This window comes from Crocuta crocuta, unplaced genomic scaffold, assembly GCF_008692635.1.
Source record: "Crocuta crocuta isolate KB4526 unplaced genomic scaffold, BGI_CrCroc_1.0 scaffold11, whole genome shotgun sequence".
Classification (NCBI taxonomy): Eukaryota; Metazoa; Chordata; class Mammalia; order Carnivora; family Hyaenidae; genus Crocuta; species Crocuta crocuta.
The window spans coordinates 907,923-929,716 of NW_027528624.1; the positions used below are offsets into that span (position 1 = coordinate 907,923).

A 21,794-nucleotide genomic window follows, 5' to 3' on the forward strand; every position below is an offset into this window, starting at 1 on the left:
TTTCCTTTCCAGTGCTTGCCCTTCCACTTCGGCCCCAGGGTCGCAGCGGCCGGGTCTCCCGCCGGCGCCCCTCCTCGCGGCGCCGCCGCCGCCCCCGTCTCGCTCTCCCCACCCAGTGCAGTGGCCGCCGCCTCTTCCGCCGCCGGGCTCGGGGCCTCCGCACCGACAACATGGAGGCTGTGAAAACCTTCAATAGCGAGGTTGGTATTGCAGCCCGGCTTCCCCTCCTCCCCACACCTCCCACCGGGCCGAGGTCCGCGCGAGCCGGGTGGGTGCGGGCCTGCNTCCGAGGGGAGGGCTGGGGGAGTGCCGCCCCGGGGCGGAGGGAGGTTCCGGTGTCTCCAGCGCCCTATTGAGTGGCTTCGGGGTTGGAGGGAAGGCCCCGTTGGGCCCTCCCCCGGAGGCTCCTGGCTGGTCTCTCGGGGTCAGTTCCGCCGAGGCCCGGCCCGCCCACCCCTTCCGTGGGCTTGCGGGGTTTTAACTGCCCACGGGTCATCACTGCCCACACCTCCCCGGGGTCCTTGACGAGGCAGGCTCCGACGGGGGTGGTACAGGAAGGGAACCTACGGGGGTGATGATCTCTGGTCACGTTGTACGTACTGTTTATATTTGAGATATGTTGGCTAGGTAACCTGCCTGCTAGGGACCGATGCAGGGAGAGGCTGATGGGGAGGCCAGATTGTTCCCGGTGACCCTCCTCTCATCATCAGAGCGTAAAGACACAAGTGGTGGGGAGAGGTCTGGGCTTCAGGAGAGAGGGAAGATGCACTTCCCATGGGCTTGTTCATAATGTCACATGTAACACTAGATTTTAAAGCAGGTGTCCAGTTTTCACTATTTAATTGAACTCCTTAGTCTGAAAGGAGGCAGGTTTCGATCAAGTGCGTTTATTTATTTATTTATTTAATTTTTTTTTTTTTTTACAACTCCGACGTAAACAGACCTTAATGCAAACATTAAACATAGCAAGTACCTATCTACATAGCCAGAATTATCCTTATCTGTTAGGTCTTAGGAAAAAAAGTATTTTGATGCGATGTTAACTAAAGTCGCATAAATTTTAGGGACTTTTGATGTGGAAGTGCCGGTACTCTTTTCAACAGTATGATTGACAAAAGCTTAGATATTCACCTTTTAAAATACTAGACATAATTACTGTTGATAATCAGATGAGGATAATACTATTTTTTAAAAGCTGTTTCAGAGGTTTTTTTTTTTTAAATTCTTCCTTTTTTTTTAAGAATTGACATTTGGGAAGCTTAGCAGAAAGGCTAAATAAAAGTTAGATACCATCCATGTGAGTTGGGCTCTCCACTCTCTACATTACCGTACACAGCAATGACACAGATGAAAGCAAACATTTTTTATAAAGGGTTTTCTTTTTTGGTATTGGCTTTTCTTTCTCTTTAGGCACTTCTTAAAAAGAGCAATAGACTTGGGAATCTTTTTTCCATTTTATTTATGAATTTGTAGCTAATTACGAAATTTGTTGTCTCAGTAGTACTTAGTGCTTAAAATCTGAAAGAAAAATATTTATTGGTATTATATGTTCCAATTTGTGGCAAATAGTTTCTCAGCTGTGCAGGAAAGAAAATAGCTCTATGTAGCCTTTTTATTTGCTACATACAGTGGTACAGCACTATGGAATGTTAAAGTTTTAAGAATTGTATATATTTTTAAAAAGCCTTTCTCTTATTTCCACTGCAGTTATTTGATTTACTCCCACCCCTTTTTTTCAAGTTTGTTTATTTGTTTATTTTTTGTAATCCCTACATCCAGTGTGGGGCTAGACCTCCCAACTTGAAGATCAAGAGTTACATGCCCTTCTGAATGAGCCAGCCAGGTACTCCTACCCCACCCCTTTTTGATGGGTGTCCCTTCTGTTGTCTGGGGAGTTCCTAATATGTATCTTCCTTCACTCCCGGCCCCCACCCCCAAAATTTTGAATAGGATCCCTCCTGTGGTAGGTAGAGAAAAGATGTTAACTTTTTTTTAGGGTCATATTGTGACCCTATGGTTGTCACAGTAGAGCACAGTGGAGTCGAAATTGTATATCAGTTTTTCAGTTTAGTACCGTCCTTAAGGATGGGGGCCTAATATTTACATGGCTAGCTATATATTTAATCTCTTTTTTCATCTAATCTTTACAGGAATTTGAAATTGCCAGTAGTAGTTCCATTTTAGTGTATGTAGCAAATTCCCCTTTCTCTCTATGGATTTCAGAGAACATAGAAATAGAAAATCTTTTAACTACTTTATTTACTAATCTGCTCAAACGTCACCATGTTTGAATGTGGAGTTAGCTTAAAAATAGCAATACAGAGTCATAGAGAGTTGGGGAAGGGAAGTACATGCAGAAAAGATTCAGAAGAATATACTTTTTGTTTTAAACACAAAATACATAATCTTTTTTTCTGATTTTGAATATGGTTTCCTTGAATGTCTATAATGCTTGCTGTTGTAGTAATTTTGTTACAAGTAAGCACATAGTCATGGGAAGTAGTTCAGTAATGAATATTTTCCATTAAATCATGTATTATAAAGGGCAAAAATAAAAAATCTTGAGTTATATTAAGAGAAAAGGATGTTTTAGAATATTTACTCATAGTGAATTTGGCTTTTAAAGCCTGACTTAAAATATGAAATGCTTAGGTTTTATGGCTGGCTAATTCTCAGATTTTTTTTTTTCAAGTTTATTTATTTGTTTTGAGAGAGTGAGCATGTACAGGGAGAGTTGGACAGGGGCAGAAAGAGGGAGAGAGAGAATCCCAAACAGGCTCTATGCCACTGGCACAGAGCCCAACGTGAGGGGCTTGATTTCACAAACCATGAGATATGACCTGAGCTGAAACCAAGAGTTGGACCCTCAACTGACTGAGCCACCCAGGCACCCCGGTTCTCAGGTTTTTTAATATTGACCTCCTTCCAGCATTGGCTTGAAAATAGGGACATATAGTACCAGAGATTTGTTAAGAATCAATTTTTTTTAAAGATTTTATTTTTAAGTAATCTCTATATTAAACCTGGGGCTTGAAATGGCTTGAAATCACAACCACAGGATCTAGAGTTGCATTCTCTACCGACTGAGCTAGCCAGGCACCGGAAGTTAAGAATATAGATTTTTAATTTGCAAACCATGGGTGAGTTTCAGTCTGAAAATCCATGACCTTATTTATGAGTCATGGTCAACAGGTGCCGCTGCCCCCACTTGCACCCACCATAATCTCTCAAAGGGGGTCTGTGGCCTCTCCTTCCCTGTGTTCAAAGTCACTGTCAGAGCATCCTTTATGTGGTTAATTCCTCTTAATTATCTTGAGTTCAATGAGATTGAGGCCCAAGAATTGATATTTAAGTGCCCACTGTGCTGGTTTAGTGGGAAAGCCATAGTTTATAGCTAAGCATCATCATTGTGATGAGTTAATCCCAGGAGCAGTAACATCAGTTCTGAAACGATGAAAGAAAGTTTGTCCACATTGGAATATAAGGCTCCCTAAGAGTTGTGCTTGACCTGGGCATTTAACTCCAAGAGAGTTCTTATCATTGCAAGTAGTATAGTTGTAGCTGCTCTAAGAGAGTGACATACCCTTGTTATGGTGGCTTAGAGTTCTCACTTCAGTGAGAGGGGACTCATTGGTCTGCTTAAATTCTGTTAACTACTTTAGGACTTCAGCTGATTACTGGAATGCAGCAGTTTTATGTGAGCTGTCCGTAAGAATGCCACTGAATGGTGGCCATCATGGTAGGGTTATTGTTTTTGAAAAGATGGAAATGAATAGCAATGTATAACTCTTAAGAAAATTATAACGTAATTAGAGAGGGCACTTTCATGATATAGGAATTCTTAAAGTAATACATGGAAAATACAACAATCTGTTATGCACTGGTTATACTTAGACACAGTAACTGGAGGAGATGAATTTTACTTGTGTGTTGGGTTCTTTAAAATTGTTTTTGTTTACAAATTTTTTTACTGTTTATTTTTTGAGAGAGAAAGACACAGAGCATGAGTGGGGAAGGGGTAGAGAAAGAGAGGGAGACACAGAATCTGAAACAGGCTCCCAGCTCAGCTGTCAGCACAGAGCCTGACGTGGGGCTCAAACTCACAAACCACGAGATCATGTCTTGAGCTGAAGTTGGATGCTTAACTGAATGAGCAACCAGGCGCCCCTGGATTCTTTAAATTTTTAGGGACTTACTGTACTTCAGCAAGTTAACAGTAATACTTTTAACACAATCAAATACGTCAGTGATCAGTTTTTCCCCCTGGATTCTTTGTAGAGCTTATCGAATTACTATAGTTGTTTTTTTCTGTTATCCATTTCTCTTTTTACTCACAAAAAGGCTGAGTGGGATAATAAAGAACCAGATATGTAGGTTTGAGATGTGTCAGGTAAATTATCAAAATTTAAATTTTGGATTTGCCTTGGTTCATAAATTTGAAATGATTCTAGTACCTTTTATCGCCTGTAGGATGCCTAAATTCTTGGTGTTTTTTTGTTGTTAGGGTCTTTCGGTTAGTCAGGATTTGCAGATGTAGACTTTTCAGAGTCACATTAACACCTAGGACATTTTCCTTTTCTGTGCCTTCTATTTCACGTCAAAAGTGAAATCCCATCTTGGTTTTACTTCATTTCCAGTTTTGTTTCCATAGTGTCCTTTTGTCCAGCTGTAGGAGATTTTATAATGTTCCCACCAGTATCTAGTAGTAGACATGGGACTGTGAAGAACAGTGGAAAAGGTAGTGGGAATAATAAAAATGTGTGAAATTTATTTGATATTTGTATATTTTTCTTTTGTCTGTGGTTCAGGAAAGGGATTTTATGTGAAGCAACTGAAAACACTGCATTTTTGTTTCATTTTCACCTACTAGAGAATCTGTCTCCTATTTTCTTTCCTGTTTTAACTTCTAGTGGGTGCTTTGGTTAATTGTATCAATCAAAACCATCTTTTTTGTTTCCACCCTGTGAAACTCTCTTAAAGATATGGTCTACTTAGTGTTATAAAGGGAGGAACCCTTCACTGCTCCAGTGGTTTAGGTTAGGGTTTTTCAGCCTCAATACTATTGATATTTTGGGCTGGATAATTATTTGCTGTGAGGAGCTGGCTTGTGCATTATATGAAGTTTAACAGTAATCATGGCCTCTACCCACAAGCTGCCACTATTGTGACAACGAGAAATGTCTGTAGACATTATCAAATGTCCCTTGGGGAACAAAATAGACCTTGGTTGAGAATCACTGATTTAATTCCCATTACATGGTCTTAAAAAACTGTACTTTCACTTTTAGTGATTACTATAAGTAACATAGTAATAGTTTTTCTTACCCAACAATAAGTGTCATGAGGACAGTGACCATAGACTTTCATTGTTTTGTAACCTCAGTACATAGCACAGTACCTTAATACATAGTGTATGTCAAATAAAGATTTCTTGAATGAATGAATGAATGGATGATATACTGCAGACTGAATGACCTGGACCAAAGTAGTTAACATTTCTGGACATTTGGTTTTCTCCTTTGTAAATGATTGATTTGAGATTATATTTAAGTTTCCTGTTAGAAGATTCTTTGATTAAATATAAAATTAATGTGGGGGACGAGTTAGTATTTATACGGATTATTTTGAAGGTCATTTTATGGAGTATAAGAGATCAGGTGGAAATTTTTTAATTGAAACTCTTTACTAAGGAGGGATCATTGGGAGGGGACTATTCCATTTGAAGGTTCTAGTTAGATTAAGTCCATCCTAAGCTTTATTTTGTAATTAACGCTATTTCCAAACCTTTTGTTGCTTTACTGTTTTTCAATTTAAAACAACATATGGTAAAAGTTGTGAAGTTTTTTCCTTATAATATTTTTAAAATTTGGAAAACAAGGATAATGGAGATTGATAATAATGATTTTTTATACCATGCTTTGGGAGTGTTACAGTCTTAATTGTTCTAGACTAAATATAAGAATTTTTTTTGGCAAGATTGAAATAGCTCTCTATCATTTTATTCTAGGATAGCACTGAGTTTGTTACAGTAATTTTGATTGACATATAGGGAACATCTGTATTCCCCAGATTCCTAAATAGTCCTATTTTATGATCAATTGCTTCTTTTTTTAGAAGTATAGTTGGCTTAGAATTAGTGATGATATTACTAGTTGCACGTGGAATTTCAGATATCTCTTTCTAGGGCCAGTTTCGCTGTTATTGGACAACTTCTAACTCAAAGTGGTATGAGAGAATGTAATCAACCTTAACCTTGAACACTGGCTGAGCTCCTGAACTCGAATGAGCTCATTTTATCTGGTTTTGTTTTCTCAACATCTTTCTCTACTCCTCTCTCTCAGGATTGTGCCTCTACTCCTGCTTGTACAGACTGCTTTTTCCAGCAGCATGGACACAAGAAGCATAGTAAGATGACTATAACGCACATAAGGCAGGCCCTTTGGAAAATATTAGGTTTAAATTGGTAGTGAAATGATGTCTTGATTATATGGGCTATACTTGGGAAGTGGAATAAAGTTTGTCACTTCGAATATATTAGTAATCTTAAAGAGAGCATCTAGGGAATAGTTGAATTTCTTCACAAAAAATAGGTTAAGTGAAAAATAAGTTATTGTGCTTAATAGTCAACATAAATCGTATATACTCTTGTTGCATTTACTTACATTCTGCTCCACATAATTACACTGTACTGTAAAAGGAATATAACGTTACTTATTTAATGTGAATGAATTGCAAATCTGTTAATTTGGTGGTTGGAAGTAAAATACATCTTATATTTTGAGGAAGTTCTTCAAACTATAAGATGATAGATAATTGACAGATATGCTGCAGGGATGGAGGAACAAAAAGACTACATCAAAGTTTTGGTTTTCTAATTATGAAGGAGCAGATTTTGATAGAGCTACTATTAGAAATAATGCTGATAAGAAATTTTTATGTAGCTTGTAATTTCTTATCTAAGTTAATTCTATCTCAAGTTTGATGATACATGATGCATTTGTGCTTTGATTTTTAATTTTATGCATTTCGTCTTCTAATTTGATTTAACAAGAATATCGTATACACCATATTTTAAACTCAGGGAAAGATATGTAAACACATTGTGGTATCTACTATAGGTCAGGAAGTATCTTAGTAACTTTGAAATTACCACGTTTGGTCAGAATGGAGAATAGAGAATATTAATGTTTTTTAAAGACGGTTATGGCTATGAAGTTAATGTATGCCAAATTTGTTTTAAGAATAATTCCACAGCTTAATATAACTCATGTAGGTTGATTTGAAAGACCTGTGGTTCGTTTAACCCAGGCATTTTTCTATCTTCTGGGACACAGTGGTAAACAATATAAGCAGGAACCATACCCTTTTGGAGCTAATGTTCTTGTAATCCCCCCCTTTTTTCCCCTCTCACTTGATCAGTTTTGCTTGCAGACAGTGACCTTGCTGCAGCACTAGTGAGGTTGTGCAGGCAGGACTGACTCCAGGGCTCTGCTTGCTAGGGGTTGGGCCGGCTGCAGCCCTTCTCCACAGGCGCACTTCTGCTTGCTCCACTCTCAGCATTTTGCCACGGAGACTAGAATGCTCTTCTACTATTCAAAATAGAGATTGAGCAAGTAGATTTACTTAGACAAGAATATGGTCTTATGTTTCAACTGTGGGAAACCAAGATGCACTACATTAAGTTTTATCTTCTACCAAATTTTCTTTTTTTTTTTTCTTATATATATATTTTTATTTCTAGGAGAGAGAGAGACAGCATGAGCAGGGGAGGGCCAGAGAGAGAGGGAGTCACAGACTGAAACAGGCTCCAGGCTCTGAGCTGGCAGTCAGCACAGAGCCCGACGCGGGGCTCGAACCCACGAACCGCAAGATCATGACCTAAGCGAAAGTCGGACGCTTAACCGACTAAGTCACCCAGGCGCCCCCCAAATTTTCTATCATGTATTTATGAAATCAATTTTTATTTTGAGATCATAATTATTGCTTAAAAGGTATCAGCTTTAAGAATATTTCCCTTTGTCACTGAAATATTTGTCTCTGCATGCAGTGATTAAAAAAAGCTTAAGTAGTGACCAAACCTTTATGAATTTGGAAGAATAAATTAATAAGTATTCTTATTTTTAAAACAAACTTTTGCTTAAGTACATGAAAAAATTGGGTGTCTCTCTCTCTCTTATAAACACTTATTCTTTGAATTTGATTGGATCCCTCAGGGCTAATTTGAGTAGCTTGTAAGTGAAAGATGAAACACTTTGGATCATGTATCTTCTATCTTACTATGTAGAATTTAGGAAATGATATAAAGATCTTTTTATACTGCGGCACAGTACCCTGAAACTGATACAGTGTTCTGTGTCAGTTATATTTTACTTAAAAAAATAAGTTGATTAAGTCCTAGTTAATGATTTTTTAAAATTTAGTAAGATTTTTACACTGTAAATTTTTATGATAAAAAAACAGATTGGGGTGTTTGAATTTATTGAAATACTGGAAGTATATGGGTAAAAAGAATGTTGAGTACGTGAAAATTTTTACAAACCAATATCTACTTTCTGTAACAGCTGCTTGCTGTGATGAAAAATGTCTGGCTTATGTACTTTTGAAATACTTTTTGTTTACCAAACATTGTTGGAAGTGAGCCACTTTATAATATATAGTGTTGTATAGCTTACAGTGTTGACCCTCTTTTCCCCAACCATCATGTTTCAGTGGAAGTTTAGGATAAGCTTGTGAGAAATGGGTAGGTGCTACTCTCCTTTTACCAACTAGAAAACTGAGGCCACCATTGTGGTTTTACCAGTAAAATGCTAGAGTATGTAAGTATATAATATTAGAGCAGAAACTAGAAGAGACCGAGGTCTCAACCTTTGGTTGAGTTATTTTCTTATCCTTGTTCAAATAACTCTCACTCAGTTTTTCACAGTTCCTTTCTACTGGCATAACGTCCAGTATAAATTAGTTCTACTTTTCCTACTTTTGAACTTTATTTTTACAACTTCAGATTTGCAGAAAACTTACAAGAATGAAGGATTTTATGAACACTTGATCTTGATTTTGCTACCTGATTATGTTAATTAACCATTTTTGCTTTTTTGTTCACCCTTCACATGCACATGAAAACACAAACTCTTTCTGGCATTTTGATAGGAAATGCAACTCATTTTACTTTTAAGTGACTGTTTTCCACAAACAGTGACATTCTTATACATAGCCGTAGTATAGGAATCAAATTCAGGAAATTGATATAATGCAGTGGTCTATAGATCTTGATCAGATTTTGTTAATTATATCAGTAATGTCCTTAATAATGGAAAGAGAAAATGCTACACCACACCTTGAGTTCATTCATCTTGTCTCTTCAGTATCCTTTACTCTCAAACAGTTGGTTATAACTCTTTCATTGTCTTTTATGACCTTTGATGATATTAAATGATAATAGGCCAGTTGTTTTTAGAATTTTCTCAGTTTTTCTCCTGTTGCTTCATGATTAGGTTCAGTTTATGCATTTTTGGCATTCTCCGGAAATGATACTGTGTTCTCAGAAAGCACATCATGCCTATTTATCCCATTAATAAGAATGTTAACTTTTTCCCTGCAAGGTTTCTCCATTGTAAAGTTACTATTTATCCCTTTGTAACAAGTATCTTATGGGGAGGTATTTTGAAACTAAGCACATACCTTGTCGCTTATCAAACTTTTACCCGTTTGTTTAAGCATCCATTTAGTTCTTGCCTTGAATCAGTACTAAGGTGGTTGCCAAAAGGTGATTTTCTGTCTATCATTTATTATTGGCATTCTGTAAGAGCTTTTCCTTCTTCCCACTTAAGTGTTTATGTTTATGTATGCATATCAGTATGAACTCATGGCTTTTTTTTTTTTTTTTTTTTATTCATTGGGATTTTTTGATGGAGAGTGTCTCAGTTTTGACCAGTCAGAGCTATTTCAAGCTGTCTCTTGTGTCCTTTTGATGTCTGCTTACTATCTTTTGTGTATTCTCCTTCTTACATAATAAGATATTCCCACCCCAGCCATGGAGTCAGCCATTTCTCCAGGGAATTGTAGTTTCTTCTTGTGGATATTTATTAATGGATTGCCACAAATATAAACATATATACACATAAATCTTTTTTTTTATTATTATTTATTACTGTCTTCCTTTCTAAAAAGCCATGGATTCACCCTGATACCTCCAATTCCAGTCCAACAACTGTAAGGTTCCTTCTAGCTTTTTGCCTTTCCAGTTCTGTAATTACTTTCTCTGACAGCAAGAACTAGTTTCTGTTATCCACAGTGTATTTACATATTATTTGTTCAAACCTGAAACACACAAATAGTTTCAGAATTGCTAAACCATATGTCTCTGAAAACAAACTTATTAATTAGCATTTAAAGCTTGTTTATAGTTTTTTTTTTTTTTTAAACCTGAGAGCATATAGTCAAAATGCTATGTTTAAACATGGCTTGGTTAAATCTTTTCCCCTTAATGTAGTTCTGCTATTCATTTGACGTATAATTAGGTTGGGTTTTTTAGTTTGTATTCCATTTTTTTTCTTCCTTTTCCCATTTTTGGTATTTTATTTCTTCAGTATGGAAAACATTAAATGTAAATTAACTTTATTTTTCCATTTTTATTTAGCGTCAGCATTCATAACTGTTTATGCTGTGGTTTAAAAATTTTTTTTAACATTCTTCAAATCAGATAGCAAGCCAGAATTCAGAAGTTTTAGATGCGGATAAGGTTTTAGGTGAAAGATGTGTTTCTAATAGTGCAGATTCAATTCATAGGTGAAAGAGATGTATATTCAGAAAACTTTCATTCTCTTGTAAATGGAATCTCCATTCACAGGGGCCAGTAAACTTTTTATGTAAAGGACCAAGTAGTAAATATTTTTAGGTTTTGTTAGCCACTTAAGCACTTTTTCACAGACTCTTTTTTTAATTTTATTATTTTGAGAGAGAGAAAGTGAGAGAGGGAAAGAGGGAGAATCCTAAGCAGGCTCCATGCTGTCAATGCAAAGCCTAACAACAGGGCCTGAAGTCAGGAACCATGAGATTATGACGTGAACTAAAATCCAACCAGATGTTTAACTGACTGAGCCACCCAGGAGCCCCTCTTTCACATACTCATTTTTAATTTTTTTAATACTTATTTTTGAGAGAGAGAGCAAGCAAGCAAGGGAGGGACAGAGCGAGAGGGAGACAACAGATCTGAGGCAGGCTCCAGGCTCTGAGCTGTCAGCACAGAGCCGATATGTGGCTCGAACCCACAAACATGAAATCATGACCCAAGCCAAAGTTGGATGCTTACGACCCAGCCACCAGGTGCCCCTCTTTCACATGTTCTTGTTGGTCTTTCGCAGTTCTTTTAAAATATGAAAAGTGTTCTTGAGGACCTACAAAAATAAGCCATAGGCCATACCTTGCTGGCTCCTACTGCAAACTTTGAAACCTGAGAACTTGATTAATAGCATGCTACTTATAAGTCAGGATTATAATTGAGCAGGAAGATATATTCCTTTTGGCTTTATAATAGCCTTATTTGAACATCAAAAATAAGAACAAACAACTGCCTTAGTGAAAATTATTTATTCAAAATTTTTGAGCACTTACCACCAAGTGCAGACACTATTCTAGGCTCTAGAGATTTTACAGTGTACAAAACAGATTCCACAACAAAACACAACCCCACACAAAAAAACCCTCTGCCCTCATGGAGTTTACAGTCAGTTTTGTGTGTGGATGTTTTCACATTTTTTATAAAATTCAAGTGTTTCTTTTTTCATTTAGTGACATTTATCTATTAAAAATTGTTTTCAGGGGCTCCCGAGTGGCTCAGTCAAATGTCTGAATCTTGGTTTCTGCTCAGGTCATGATCTCATGGTTCGTGAGTTCAAGCCCTACATTGGGGCTCTCTGCTGTCAGCACAGAGCCTGCTTGGGTTTTCTCTCTCCCTGTCTCCCTGCCCCTCCCCTGCTTATACTGTTTCTGTCTTTTCTCCCTCAAAACAAATAAGTTTTAAAAAAAAAATACAAAAATAAAAAAATAAAAACTTTGTTTTCATATTAATTGCAGAGTGAGCATTTTCTTGAAAACCTGTTAAAAATGCAGCAAAAGGGGCAAACTTTAAATAGCTTGGCTCATTGCTTCCCTTCGTGTGTGTGTGTGTGTGTGTGTGTGTGGAGTGTCATTTTTTAAATTTGAAAATGATTCTTAGTCATGATGCTTTCAGGTTATAACTATACTAACTCACTAAAAGATGACAAGCTAAGTCTCACTAATTGGGACAAAGAACCCAAACTTAATTTAGTGATAAATATAGGTGTGTTATAGAATTTAAAAAAAAATTTAATGATTATTTATTTTTGAGAGAGAGACACACACACAGTGTGAATGGGGGAGGGGCAGAGAGAGAGGGAGACACAGAATCTGAAGCAGGCTTCTGGGGCTTGAACCCACGAATGTGAGACCATGCGCTGAGCTGAAATCAGATGCTCAACTGACTGAGCCACCCAGGTGCCCCGTTATAGAATCTTTAAAAAAATGTTAAAATACGTAATAGTGATTCAGCGAGTCTTTCTTTAAGGCTTTAATGAATAAAAGATAATGGAATGATTTTTAAAATCCTGTCTGAAGCTGAAGACTATGGTGAAAATAGTAGTTGTTAAACGTAGCTTTTTTGAAATAGGGAGAACATGCCCTGATAGTGCGTGTATTTATTTATCTAATAAAAGTTTCAGAACTGTGTGCAGGTTATCTATCTAGTCCCTGGCTAAATATTGAATAAAACTCATCACAATGAGTTTTTACCATGTTTTAAGTTTGTTGCTAAAAGGACTTTTATCTTTGAGTAGTTTTTCTACAAGCATTTAACTAACCAGTAAGTGCCCTTTTTAAAAACTTTATTGAGCAGTGCCTGGGTGGCTCAGTCGGTTAAACGTCCGATTTCAGTTCACGTCATGATCTCATGTTCGTGGGTTCGAGCCCTTTGTTGGTCTCTGTGCTGACAGCTAGCTCAGAGCCTGGAGTCTGCTTCGGTTTCTGTGTCTCTCTTTCTCTGCTTAGAAATAAATAAAACATTAAAAGATTTTTAAAAACTTTATTGAGGTATGACTAGCTGCTTTTGTAAGCATTATTAACATATTTGATTTTTTTACACCAAGAAAAATATTATGGTAATTCCTTTTATTGAGTAAAATTTTCCAAATTGTTTCTATTTCTATCAGGAGAACTCAGAACCTTTTTTCAAGGCATATCACTGCTTTGGTGGCAATTGTAAGAACAGGGCTTGTAACCAACTTAGCTGAAGGGTATTGGCTTTTTAAAGGAGTTGGCCAGACCAGCCACATCATTCCTTGTACATAATTTTCCAGTTTTTTAATTCATTTGCATAATCAAAGGATTAAGATGTCTTAGGCCTCTTAGAGCTGTAATAATTAATGATTCCAGATAATTCTTTTAGAACTTCCTCTATTTTACAAGTCCTTCAAGAGTGTTAGACCATTTTTTCATTCTGTTTTCATTAGACTTTTCCAATTGCTAGAATGTAATTCCAGTCAATGAAAATTTTCATGTAATAGCAACTAGCGGTTGGAAAGAATGCTGCAAGAAGTAGTTGCTGGTTGTTTGAGCTTCATTTTTTATGCTTATTTGCCATCTATCAGGCATTGTATTCTGGAGAGTGGTTACCAGTCTTAAGTAGATATCTCTGTTCTGTTTCTCAGCTCATATTCCAGTAGGGGTGGGAACGGGAATGGGTTACTACAAAGAGTTAGAAGGTAGTGTAATGAATATTATGTTACAGAAAGTAGTGATACAGCATGTGCAAACTGTGTGTAAGCTTTTCATCGTGTATATCATGATGTATACAGAATGAGGGAAGAGACGTCATATGACGCAAAGGGTAAAGGATCATTTTCAAGAAAATGGCAACTTTAGGGGTTGGGGTTGGGAGGATGATGGAAAATTAGCCAAGGATTTTCTGATGAAGGGCTTTTGTACACTGTAGATAAGATCTCGTTTTTAATCAAAAGGGAATGGAGATCCTGAAGGGTTTTGAAATTGTGTTTCAAAAAATGAGTAGTATCTTTGGAGCAGGGCAGGACATGGAGAGGTGAGATTAGGGAAGGGAGGCTAAATTAGTACAGAGAAGATGAGGGGCTCCACTAGAGAAATAATAGGGAGAAGACAAAGAGATGAATGCAAGAGAAATTTAATAATAAGGAGCTAGATATGAGGACAAGGGTGGTGCCAGGGCTTTGGCTAAGTGACAAAGTAAACAAGGTGGTGTGGTATTAACCGCTAAGATGGGCAAATCAGGAGTAGTTAGAAATTTGAGAAAGGTAATTGGGTGGGTTGGGTTGAAGGGAAATCATGTTTCATAATCTGGAATAAGAGAAAGATCGTTAGTATGGTAGGACTGAAATACTACCCATGTCTCAACCACCAAAAGATACTTTTAGTATTTTGCTGAATATAGTTGTAATTTTGAGAGTTTTCTAGGGAGATGATCTAGAATAGAGAAGCAGGCTTAGGGCACAGTCTTGTGGAATCTCTGTGTTCTTCAGTTTTTTTGTTTTTTTTTTAAGATAAGGCTTTTATCCTTTCTGTTCTATTGTATTTGTGAATACGAGGACATTTAAAAGCAACTCTGTATGGGATATGCTTGATTTTAAACTGCTTATAATGCAATTGCTGTTCTTCTGTGCAGTTAATATTAAGTTGTATGTGTAGTCATCTGTGAATAAAATTGATTTAACTTTGAGATTTTATTAGAATTTATTAACATTAAGCCTACTCCTATCATTCAGCGTTTCATTAGCTCCTCTTAGTCACATAATTTTTTACCTTAACTGTGTGTATAGTAATGAGTTTATTGTGAATATGAAATTGTGAAAGTAAAGTCTGTATCATTAGAAATAAAACTCATTATTTATCTGAGAAATTTCAGCTAATAATGGTTTGTGGAGATTTTTTATTTATGAAGAGGATTTACAAATGAATCATTCTTTTTCATTTTTTTGGACCGCTTCATTATTACTAGTACTTCTAACATTAAAAGTATATAAAATTGATATAATTTCATTTCAATGTTTTCAAAAAGACATAGGGAAGAATTGAAATTAAAGGAAGTTGGATTGTTTGGATCCCAGGGAAAATATAAACTGAAGAATTATTTTTATATATGTGTATGTTTGTTTATAGTTTTATTTTGTTTTCTCCTTTGGAGAATCATTTCTGTTTCCTTTGACTTTAGGGTAGCCAGAGACCATTACAGTCATGTTACACATTTGTAGCTGTGATTGGGTTTCTTGTTTACTTCTGTGCTTACTTTACTTCCAGAGATTACAAATTTTAGACCTGAAAGACTTGTAATAGTATGTCACTTAACAGACTCATATTATGGATGAATAATCAAGACAGAGAGACGATGAAACTTGTTTAGTATCAAGGACACATAGTCACCAACCAAATTGGAATTTCTGCTCTTTGTCTCGGAGTTTAGTGGTCTTATTTTTTCAGTATGTATTTGTTTAGTGGGATTTTGGTAGTATTTATGTGTGTTGGAGGTAGAGGAGTAGAAATAGAGTATTCTTAGTTGATTATAATCATTTCATGCTATCCTGGGCCAGGATAAGGAATGAACTATTATACTGCTGCTCTCCTGCCTGTGAGCTAAGGGGCCACAGGAAAATATGCGTGCCTTAGCAAAGAAGTACTGCACAGTAGCAACTCCGGTAGTCAGCACTTTCTAGCAATTCGGCCCTCTACGAAAAGTGAAAAAGTCATTGGGTCAGAGCTCACGTATCTTTCACCTTTGTGGGAGAGGAGTGCAGTTATTCTGTAAGCCCGTATCCTTAGCATGTTTCTAACATTCTCATTTTAATAACGGTGGCTGCTTTGTAACTACCTTTACATTTTCTGGGACTACTGTTTTAAAAGGCTTCTTGTTCAGGTATCTTAAAGCTCGGCAAGGCTGCAGGGTCATGGTTACTGTCACAGTAAGATGTGATAAGATTGTAGTTGACCTGAAAAGAGATAGTTGTTTTATCATTTATAAAATGGGACTACAAAAGATAACCTTTAGGATCTCTTTAATATTAACCCTAATAAGCAAGTTTTCTAATTAATTTTTCTTGGCTTCAGTTTACTCATTTCAGAAATAATGATAATGATGCCTTACTTGATCATCTCTAAGAATTTTTTTAAATACTTAAAATATTGGCTTATTTTAGAATATTTAGAAAAGCTCATTTAAATAAAATATTTAAATTATTTTATAAAGTATTTGGAAAGTTAATACTAGTTCTGGGGACACCTGGGTAGCTCAGTCAGTTAAGCGTCTGACTCTTGATTTGGGCTCAGGTCAATGTCCTATGATTGAGAGATTGAACCCTGTGTTGGGCTTCAGGCTGACAGCACAGAGCCTGCTTGGGATTCTTTCTCTCCCTCTCTCTGCCCCTCCCCAGCTCATTCTCTGTCTCTCAAAAATAAACATTAAAAAAAATACATGAATTCTAATATTCTTTTGTTTTAATTTTTCAAGTATTTATTTCCGAGAGAGAGAGAGAAGGGAGGGACAGAAAGGGAGACACAGAATCAGCAGGTTCCAGGCTCCACACAGTCAACACTGAGGCTGATGGCAAGGCTTCAAGTCATGTCAACCATGAGATCATGACCTGAGCCGAAGTTGGACACTTAACTGACTGAGCTACTGAGGCACTCCCAAAAAATCTATTTTAAACAGTTGCGAGGAGTGTAATTTTGCACTGGAACATACCATATAGGTACACATTTACAGTATTTATATATATAGATAGGTGCGTATAGAAAATTCTGGAAGGCAGCCTACCAGTCTTAACAGTGGTCATTTCTTAAGAGAGCAATAGGTGGATAGTGTGCAGTAAATGAGAGCTTTCAATATTTGGAGTTTTTACATTTATTACCATGTTACTTTTATAATATCCATCAAGCCCAAAATACTATGTTTCTTAGCTTTTGGGAGAAAGAGGAAGTTAGTCTATCTTAATAATATTATTTTTTAAAGTTTTATTTTTGAGAGAGACAGAGTACAAGTGGGGAGGGGCAGAGAGAGAGAGGCAGACACAGAATCTGAAGCAGGCTCCAGGTTCTGAGCTGTCAGCATGGACCCCACTGTGGGGCTACAACCCACGAACCACAAGATCATGACTCAACCGACTGAGCCCCCCAATGATGTTATTATGTTTGAATGCTGATTAAGATAATTAGAAACCATTTTGTATATATCAGCTGCACTTTCATTTTTAATGTTTATTTATTTTGAGACAGAGCATGCACACAAGCTGGGGAGGAGGGGGGTAGAATCCCAAGGAGACTCTGTGCTCTCAGTGCAGAACCCAGTGAGGGGCTTGAACTCATGAACCACGAGATCCTGACCTGAACTGAAATCAAGAATCGGGTGCTTAGTTAACTGAGCCACCCAGGCACCCCTGATTGAATCCTTTAGAAAGTGAGCTTCTTTGTTAAAGATTGGAGGACTCTTAAACCTTATTGAGGATTGCTTAAAATCCATGTTTAACTGAAATTTGTTTAGCTGTTTGGTCAGTAGATGCATAAACTTCACAATCTGTTGTCTTTTGATCCGAGTCTTCTTGGTTATTAGTTAAGTTGATGCTGTTAAATGGCATATCTCCACAACCATCTGCCATCTTACTCAGTGACTTTGTTGTGTGTGTTTAGTTGGTTGCTAGCTGGTGGGCTTTTTTGTTTTGTTTTTGGAAACTGAGTGTCTGGGTAGGCAGAAGAACTGGGTTTGAGACACGGTTCGTTAGCTTACTATGAATTTGAATTTAGTTAGGTTACTAACCCTAAATTTATACATCTATAAAATGAGAACGATATTAATCTCATTGGGTCATTCTGAAGATATGATAGCATTTATGACAGTACTTAATAATTGACAAAGTATATGAAAGTAATATATATTACTATTTTTTTTTTTTTATTTTATCATGCTACTGCCTGTACCTTGTTTTATTCTGTGTATAGCTTCTATTTCTGGAATCATTTCACCCGAAGGCCTGGTAGGCTCTTGTTCTTCTTATTCTGTCTCCGGTACTTATAGTATTTATTCTTTATCTCTTTAACTATTATCTCTTCAGGAATAACTTGTATTTTTGGTTTTCTCTTCTGGGATTCAGTCTCGTACTTTTTTAGGTATTTTGTATCCATATGCACATGAACTTGTATTGTTATCACCTGAATCTAAACTTGTCTTTCTTTCTTCCACAAACTTCTTTTAGGCTTCTTTTTTTCTCTCATTTTATATGAAAGAATATTTTAATTCTTTTCCTTAGGAACTATAAAGACTATAAATATTTGAAAATGAGACTGTACCAAACATTGGCCAAAGAAAAATCTTTGACTCTATGCCTTGTCTTTGTTCTGTTCACTTAGAGATACAGTGTTATCAGCTGTGATTGTTGTTGCTTGTTGCCTCATATTACTTTTGTCTGTGTGTTCAACATAGTCTGCTCTCCTCCACATAGATGCAGGACCCCTTTCTCATATTCTAATGTGCCATGTCTCTGAGCCCTGATCGGAATACTGATATTCATGTTGTGTTTTGACTGACATCACCCATCTGGTATGTTTCACTTTCCCCTGATCGCCACATCTCCTTCATTGCTGGAGAAAATACCGTGACTATGTTTTTCTATTCCACCTGACTCATGACATGGTCCTGACCCACTTGCCCAGGTAACTACATTCAATTAAGACATATTTCAAGAGTGAGGCTGCTAGCTATTTCAGACTCCCGTCTTACAAAGTGATGGTAGAGCTCTGATGCAGGTTTCCAAAACATGCTTTTATTGGCCTTTGCTGCAGTCTCGTCTTTGGTCCTCGCCGGACGCTCTAGCCTGAACCTGGACGACCTCTTACGTCAGTAGTAAAATCATGCTCCCAAATACTCAAGACTTGAAAACCTGGAATTTTCTTAGGTGCCTATTTCATTTATGTCTTCTCAGTCATAAAATCCAGTGAGTTATTTTTAAAAATGTGTTCTGCATCCTTCCCTTTTATTCTCAGTATTAAATAATAAAAATAAAGTGTTGATACTTTAGTCCAGGTCCTCATTACTTTCCCTGTTGGTTTGTTATAGTTGGGTTTGAATTGGCTTTTAATTTACTATTCTCTGTTCTCTCTAGTTCATACAATAGAACTAAGTCTTTTTATATTATTAGATTAAATTTTACTAGATTCATCTTTTCAAACAGCTGTTTTGCTTGAATCACTTTATACTTTTTAAAACACTTCATATTACCTTTGATTTCAACAGTGCAGATTTCTTAGCTATGGATTTCAGGCTTTTTATAAGGCTATATTTTAGAAATAAGTTATTTATAAGTAAATGTAGAAGTATGCTTATATACATTGTATATACACAGCACTATGAGATGGGAACATTATAGTAATGTGTGAAGATATGCATTATATATTCTTACCACGTGTCTTGTTGTTTTGGTAGTCTGATTCTCCAGTAGCAAAGCACACTGTTCTCTTGAGATTCTAATGCATTCCCATTAGGAAATACTCCTCTTCTCTAATCCTTCTTGAAAATTGCTATTTGTAAAGAGAGATTTATTGTTGAGTGTGTCATGAATAGAAATAGTGTGGAAGCAGAATCACAGCCGTAACAATATTACTGCTTTTTCCAGTCAACCCATTGCACTTCCATTTTCTTTATTAAACCCTGTCTCTCTTAGCAAATGCAGGTACATTTCGTGTGTTTGGTTGTAGCATCTTTTATTCTGGCACTGTTATGCCATGGGTTTTATTTTTGTGAGGCCAAATCTTCAGGTTCTCATGGGTCTCCCAAACTTTTAATACCGCTTTAGTATATTATTCCTCTGTTAAATGCAAATGAGAATTTGAGAGAAGAGAAACAAAGATCCTCAGCCACTAATAGTTAAGTAAATTATTTTCCCATACATCAGTTTTTTAATATACACACCTCAAATTAGCATCTTCACAGAATTACCTGTGATTACATTTTAAAGGCCATTGGGATTATTAGCTGACTGTGGTGAATCTCAGAATACTAAGAATCTACTATGTCATAGTAATGGTATGTCACTGACCTCCCCTTCTATGTCAGTAGATTGTTAGATATCTGAGGTAAAGTTCTTGAAGTTTTGTTTTATTTTTTGTTTGTTTCTGAAGGGCTTAATATTGTGTATATTTGCAGATCTAGTGAGTGACTCTTGTTTTAATTAGATTTAAATCATTGTTTGGCTTTAACCTATTAATTGGTTGACTTTGGCTTTGTATTTTTCAGTTCTCTGTTTTTAGTTGATAACACGTTGATAATAAAACTTTATTGATCTGAGTAAGAATATTGAGTGCTTGTGATTAACTCTAAAAGTCAATTTGAAAACTGCATATAAGAATAATTATTATACAGTATTATAAATGATATTGGGGATTGTTTCAGAGTGAAGCACTCTTCTGCTTTGAAATAGTTTTTTATTTTCATGAATATTGGCATAGAATTATAAATAAAAGTCTGCAAAGATTTATTTTAAATGTTTGTTTATATTTGAGCGAGAGGAGATAGAGTGAGCAGGGGAGGGACAGAGAGAAAGGGAGACAGAATCCCAAGCAGGCTCTGAACTAGCAGCACAGAGCCTGATGCATGGCTTGAACTCACAGACTGTGAGATCATGACCTGAGCCAAAACCAAGAGTGAACACTTAACCAACTTGAGCCATCTTGAGGCCCAAGGCTGGAAAGATTATTAAAAGCAAAAGTTCAGGGGGTAAATGTAAATGTATATCATTACCTGTAGCTTTCATATTCCACTTCTTTGAGCAAAATAAGTCTGTTGCATTTAAGTGAATTTAGATATGAATTTAGATATGAAGAAGCCTGATAAATTTTTGCCAGTTTGTATTCATTTGTTACAACGGTTTTTGAATGTTTTTCTTATTTTTACATTTAATATTATATTTATAAAGTTTTAGTTATTGCAGATATTTTACATTTGTCATGTAATGTGTTAGGCATTTCCATATTTCTACGTTAGGAATGTATATATAAGTTGACTTTCTGTCTCTTAGGATACCTTACTCAATCTTTCTTCTTGGATGTTTTTAACTTATGTAAAATGTTGATGTGGGGATGCCTGGGTGGCTCAGTTAGTGAAGCGTCCAACTTTGGATCAGGTCATGATCTCGTGGTTTGTGAGTTTGAGCCCCTCATCAGGCTTTCTGCTGTCAGCACAGAGCCCTCTTGGGATCATGTCCCCATCTCTTTCTGCCCCTGCCTTACTTGTGTGCATGCTTGCTCTCTAAAAAAAAAAAAAAAAAAAAAGATGTAAAAATTCCATGATTAAGGCCTTTTGCTTTTTAAAATATATAAAGTCACTCATAAACATTTTATAGCTCTTGTATTTAGCCCCATACTACCTTTTCCTTCCAGATATTGTAGTTTTCAGTTCTAAAATTTTCAAATTATCAGTTGATTCTCTTTTGTAATTTTTCTTTCCCTAATTAAAACTTCATTTTTGCATTTATTTCAAGAATTTGCTCCTTTACCTTATTGGGGATGATTATAATTTTTTTAAAGTTTGATGATTCCAACATGAGCATCATTCTGAGGTTGACATTTGTTGATTATCCTTTCACTGGAGCATTTTCCTGGTGTGTGTGTGTGTGTGTGTGTGTGAGAGAGAGAGAGAGAGAGAGAGAGATGTCCAGGAAGTTTGGCTGGTATACTGGACATTTTCAGTATTATACTGTAGGACTTCATTAAAA

At 36.5% G+C, this 21,794-nt stretch overlaps 1 protein-coding gene, 1 long non-coding RNA gene and 1 pseudogene across 12 annotated transcripts in view; 1 reads left to right on the plus strand and 2 right to left on the minus strand.

Moving 5' to 3' along the window:
• Positions 1–92: 92 nt before the first annotated feature.
• The window catches only part of SCAF8 (SR-related CTD associated factor 8), a 162,150-nt gene continuing 140,448 nt past the window's right edge, over positions 93–21,794 (plus strand). For 7 of the 9 annotated variants that reach the window (XR_013332982.1, XM_077755093.1, XM_077755094.1 and 4 more), the window contains exon 1: positions 93–200. Coding sequence is in view for 7 of the 9 variants with exons in the window: in XM_077755093.1 (XP_077611219.1) it covers positions 171–200 (30 nt within the window). In the remaining 2 variants the exon portion in view is untranslated. Of the gene's footprint in view, positions 201–6,341; positions 6,406–7,972; positions 7,992–21,794 lie in introns of those variants that run through there. The other 2 variants (XM_077755097.1, XM_077755099.1) reach the window with 2 other exon arrangements.
• LOC144224218 (uncharacterized) lies at positions 7,255–20,055 on the minus strand. 3 transcript variants are annotated; one of them, XR_013332985.1, is made up of 3 exons: positions 19,994–20,055; positions 19,485–19,602; positions 7,255–7,586 (listed from the first exon to the last, which is right to left on the minus strand). It is a non-coding gene; the product is annotated as an uncharacterized LOC144224218 (long non-coding RNA). The 3 variants fall into 3 exon arrangements; XR_013332984.1 differs by having other exon boundaries at positions 7,255–7,589; XR_013332983.1 differs by lacking the exon at positions 7,255–7,586 and adding an exon at positions 15,855–16,025.
• LOC144224217 (single-stranded DNA-binding protein, mitochondrial pseudogene) lies at positions 18,406–18,844 on the minus strand (annotated as a pseudogene).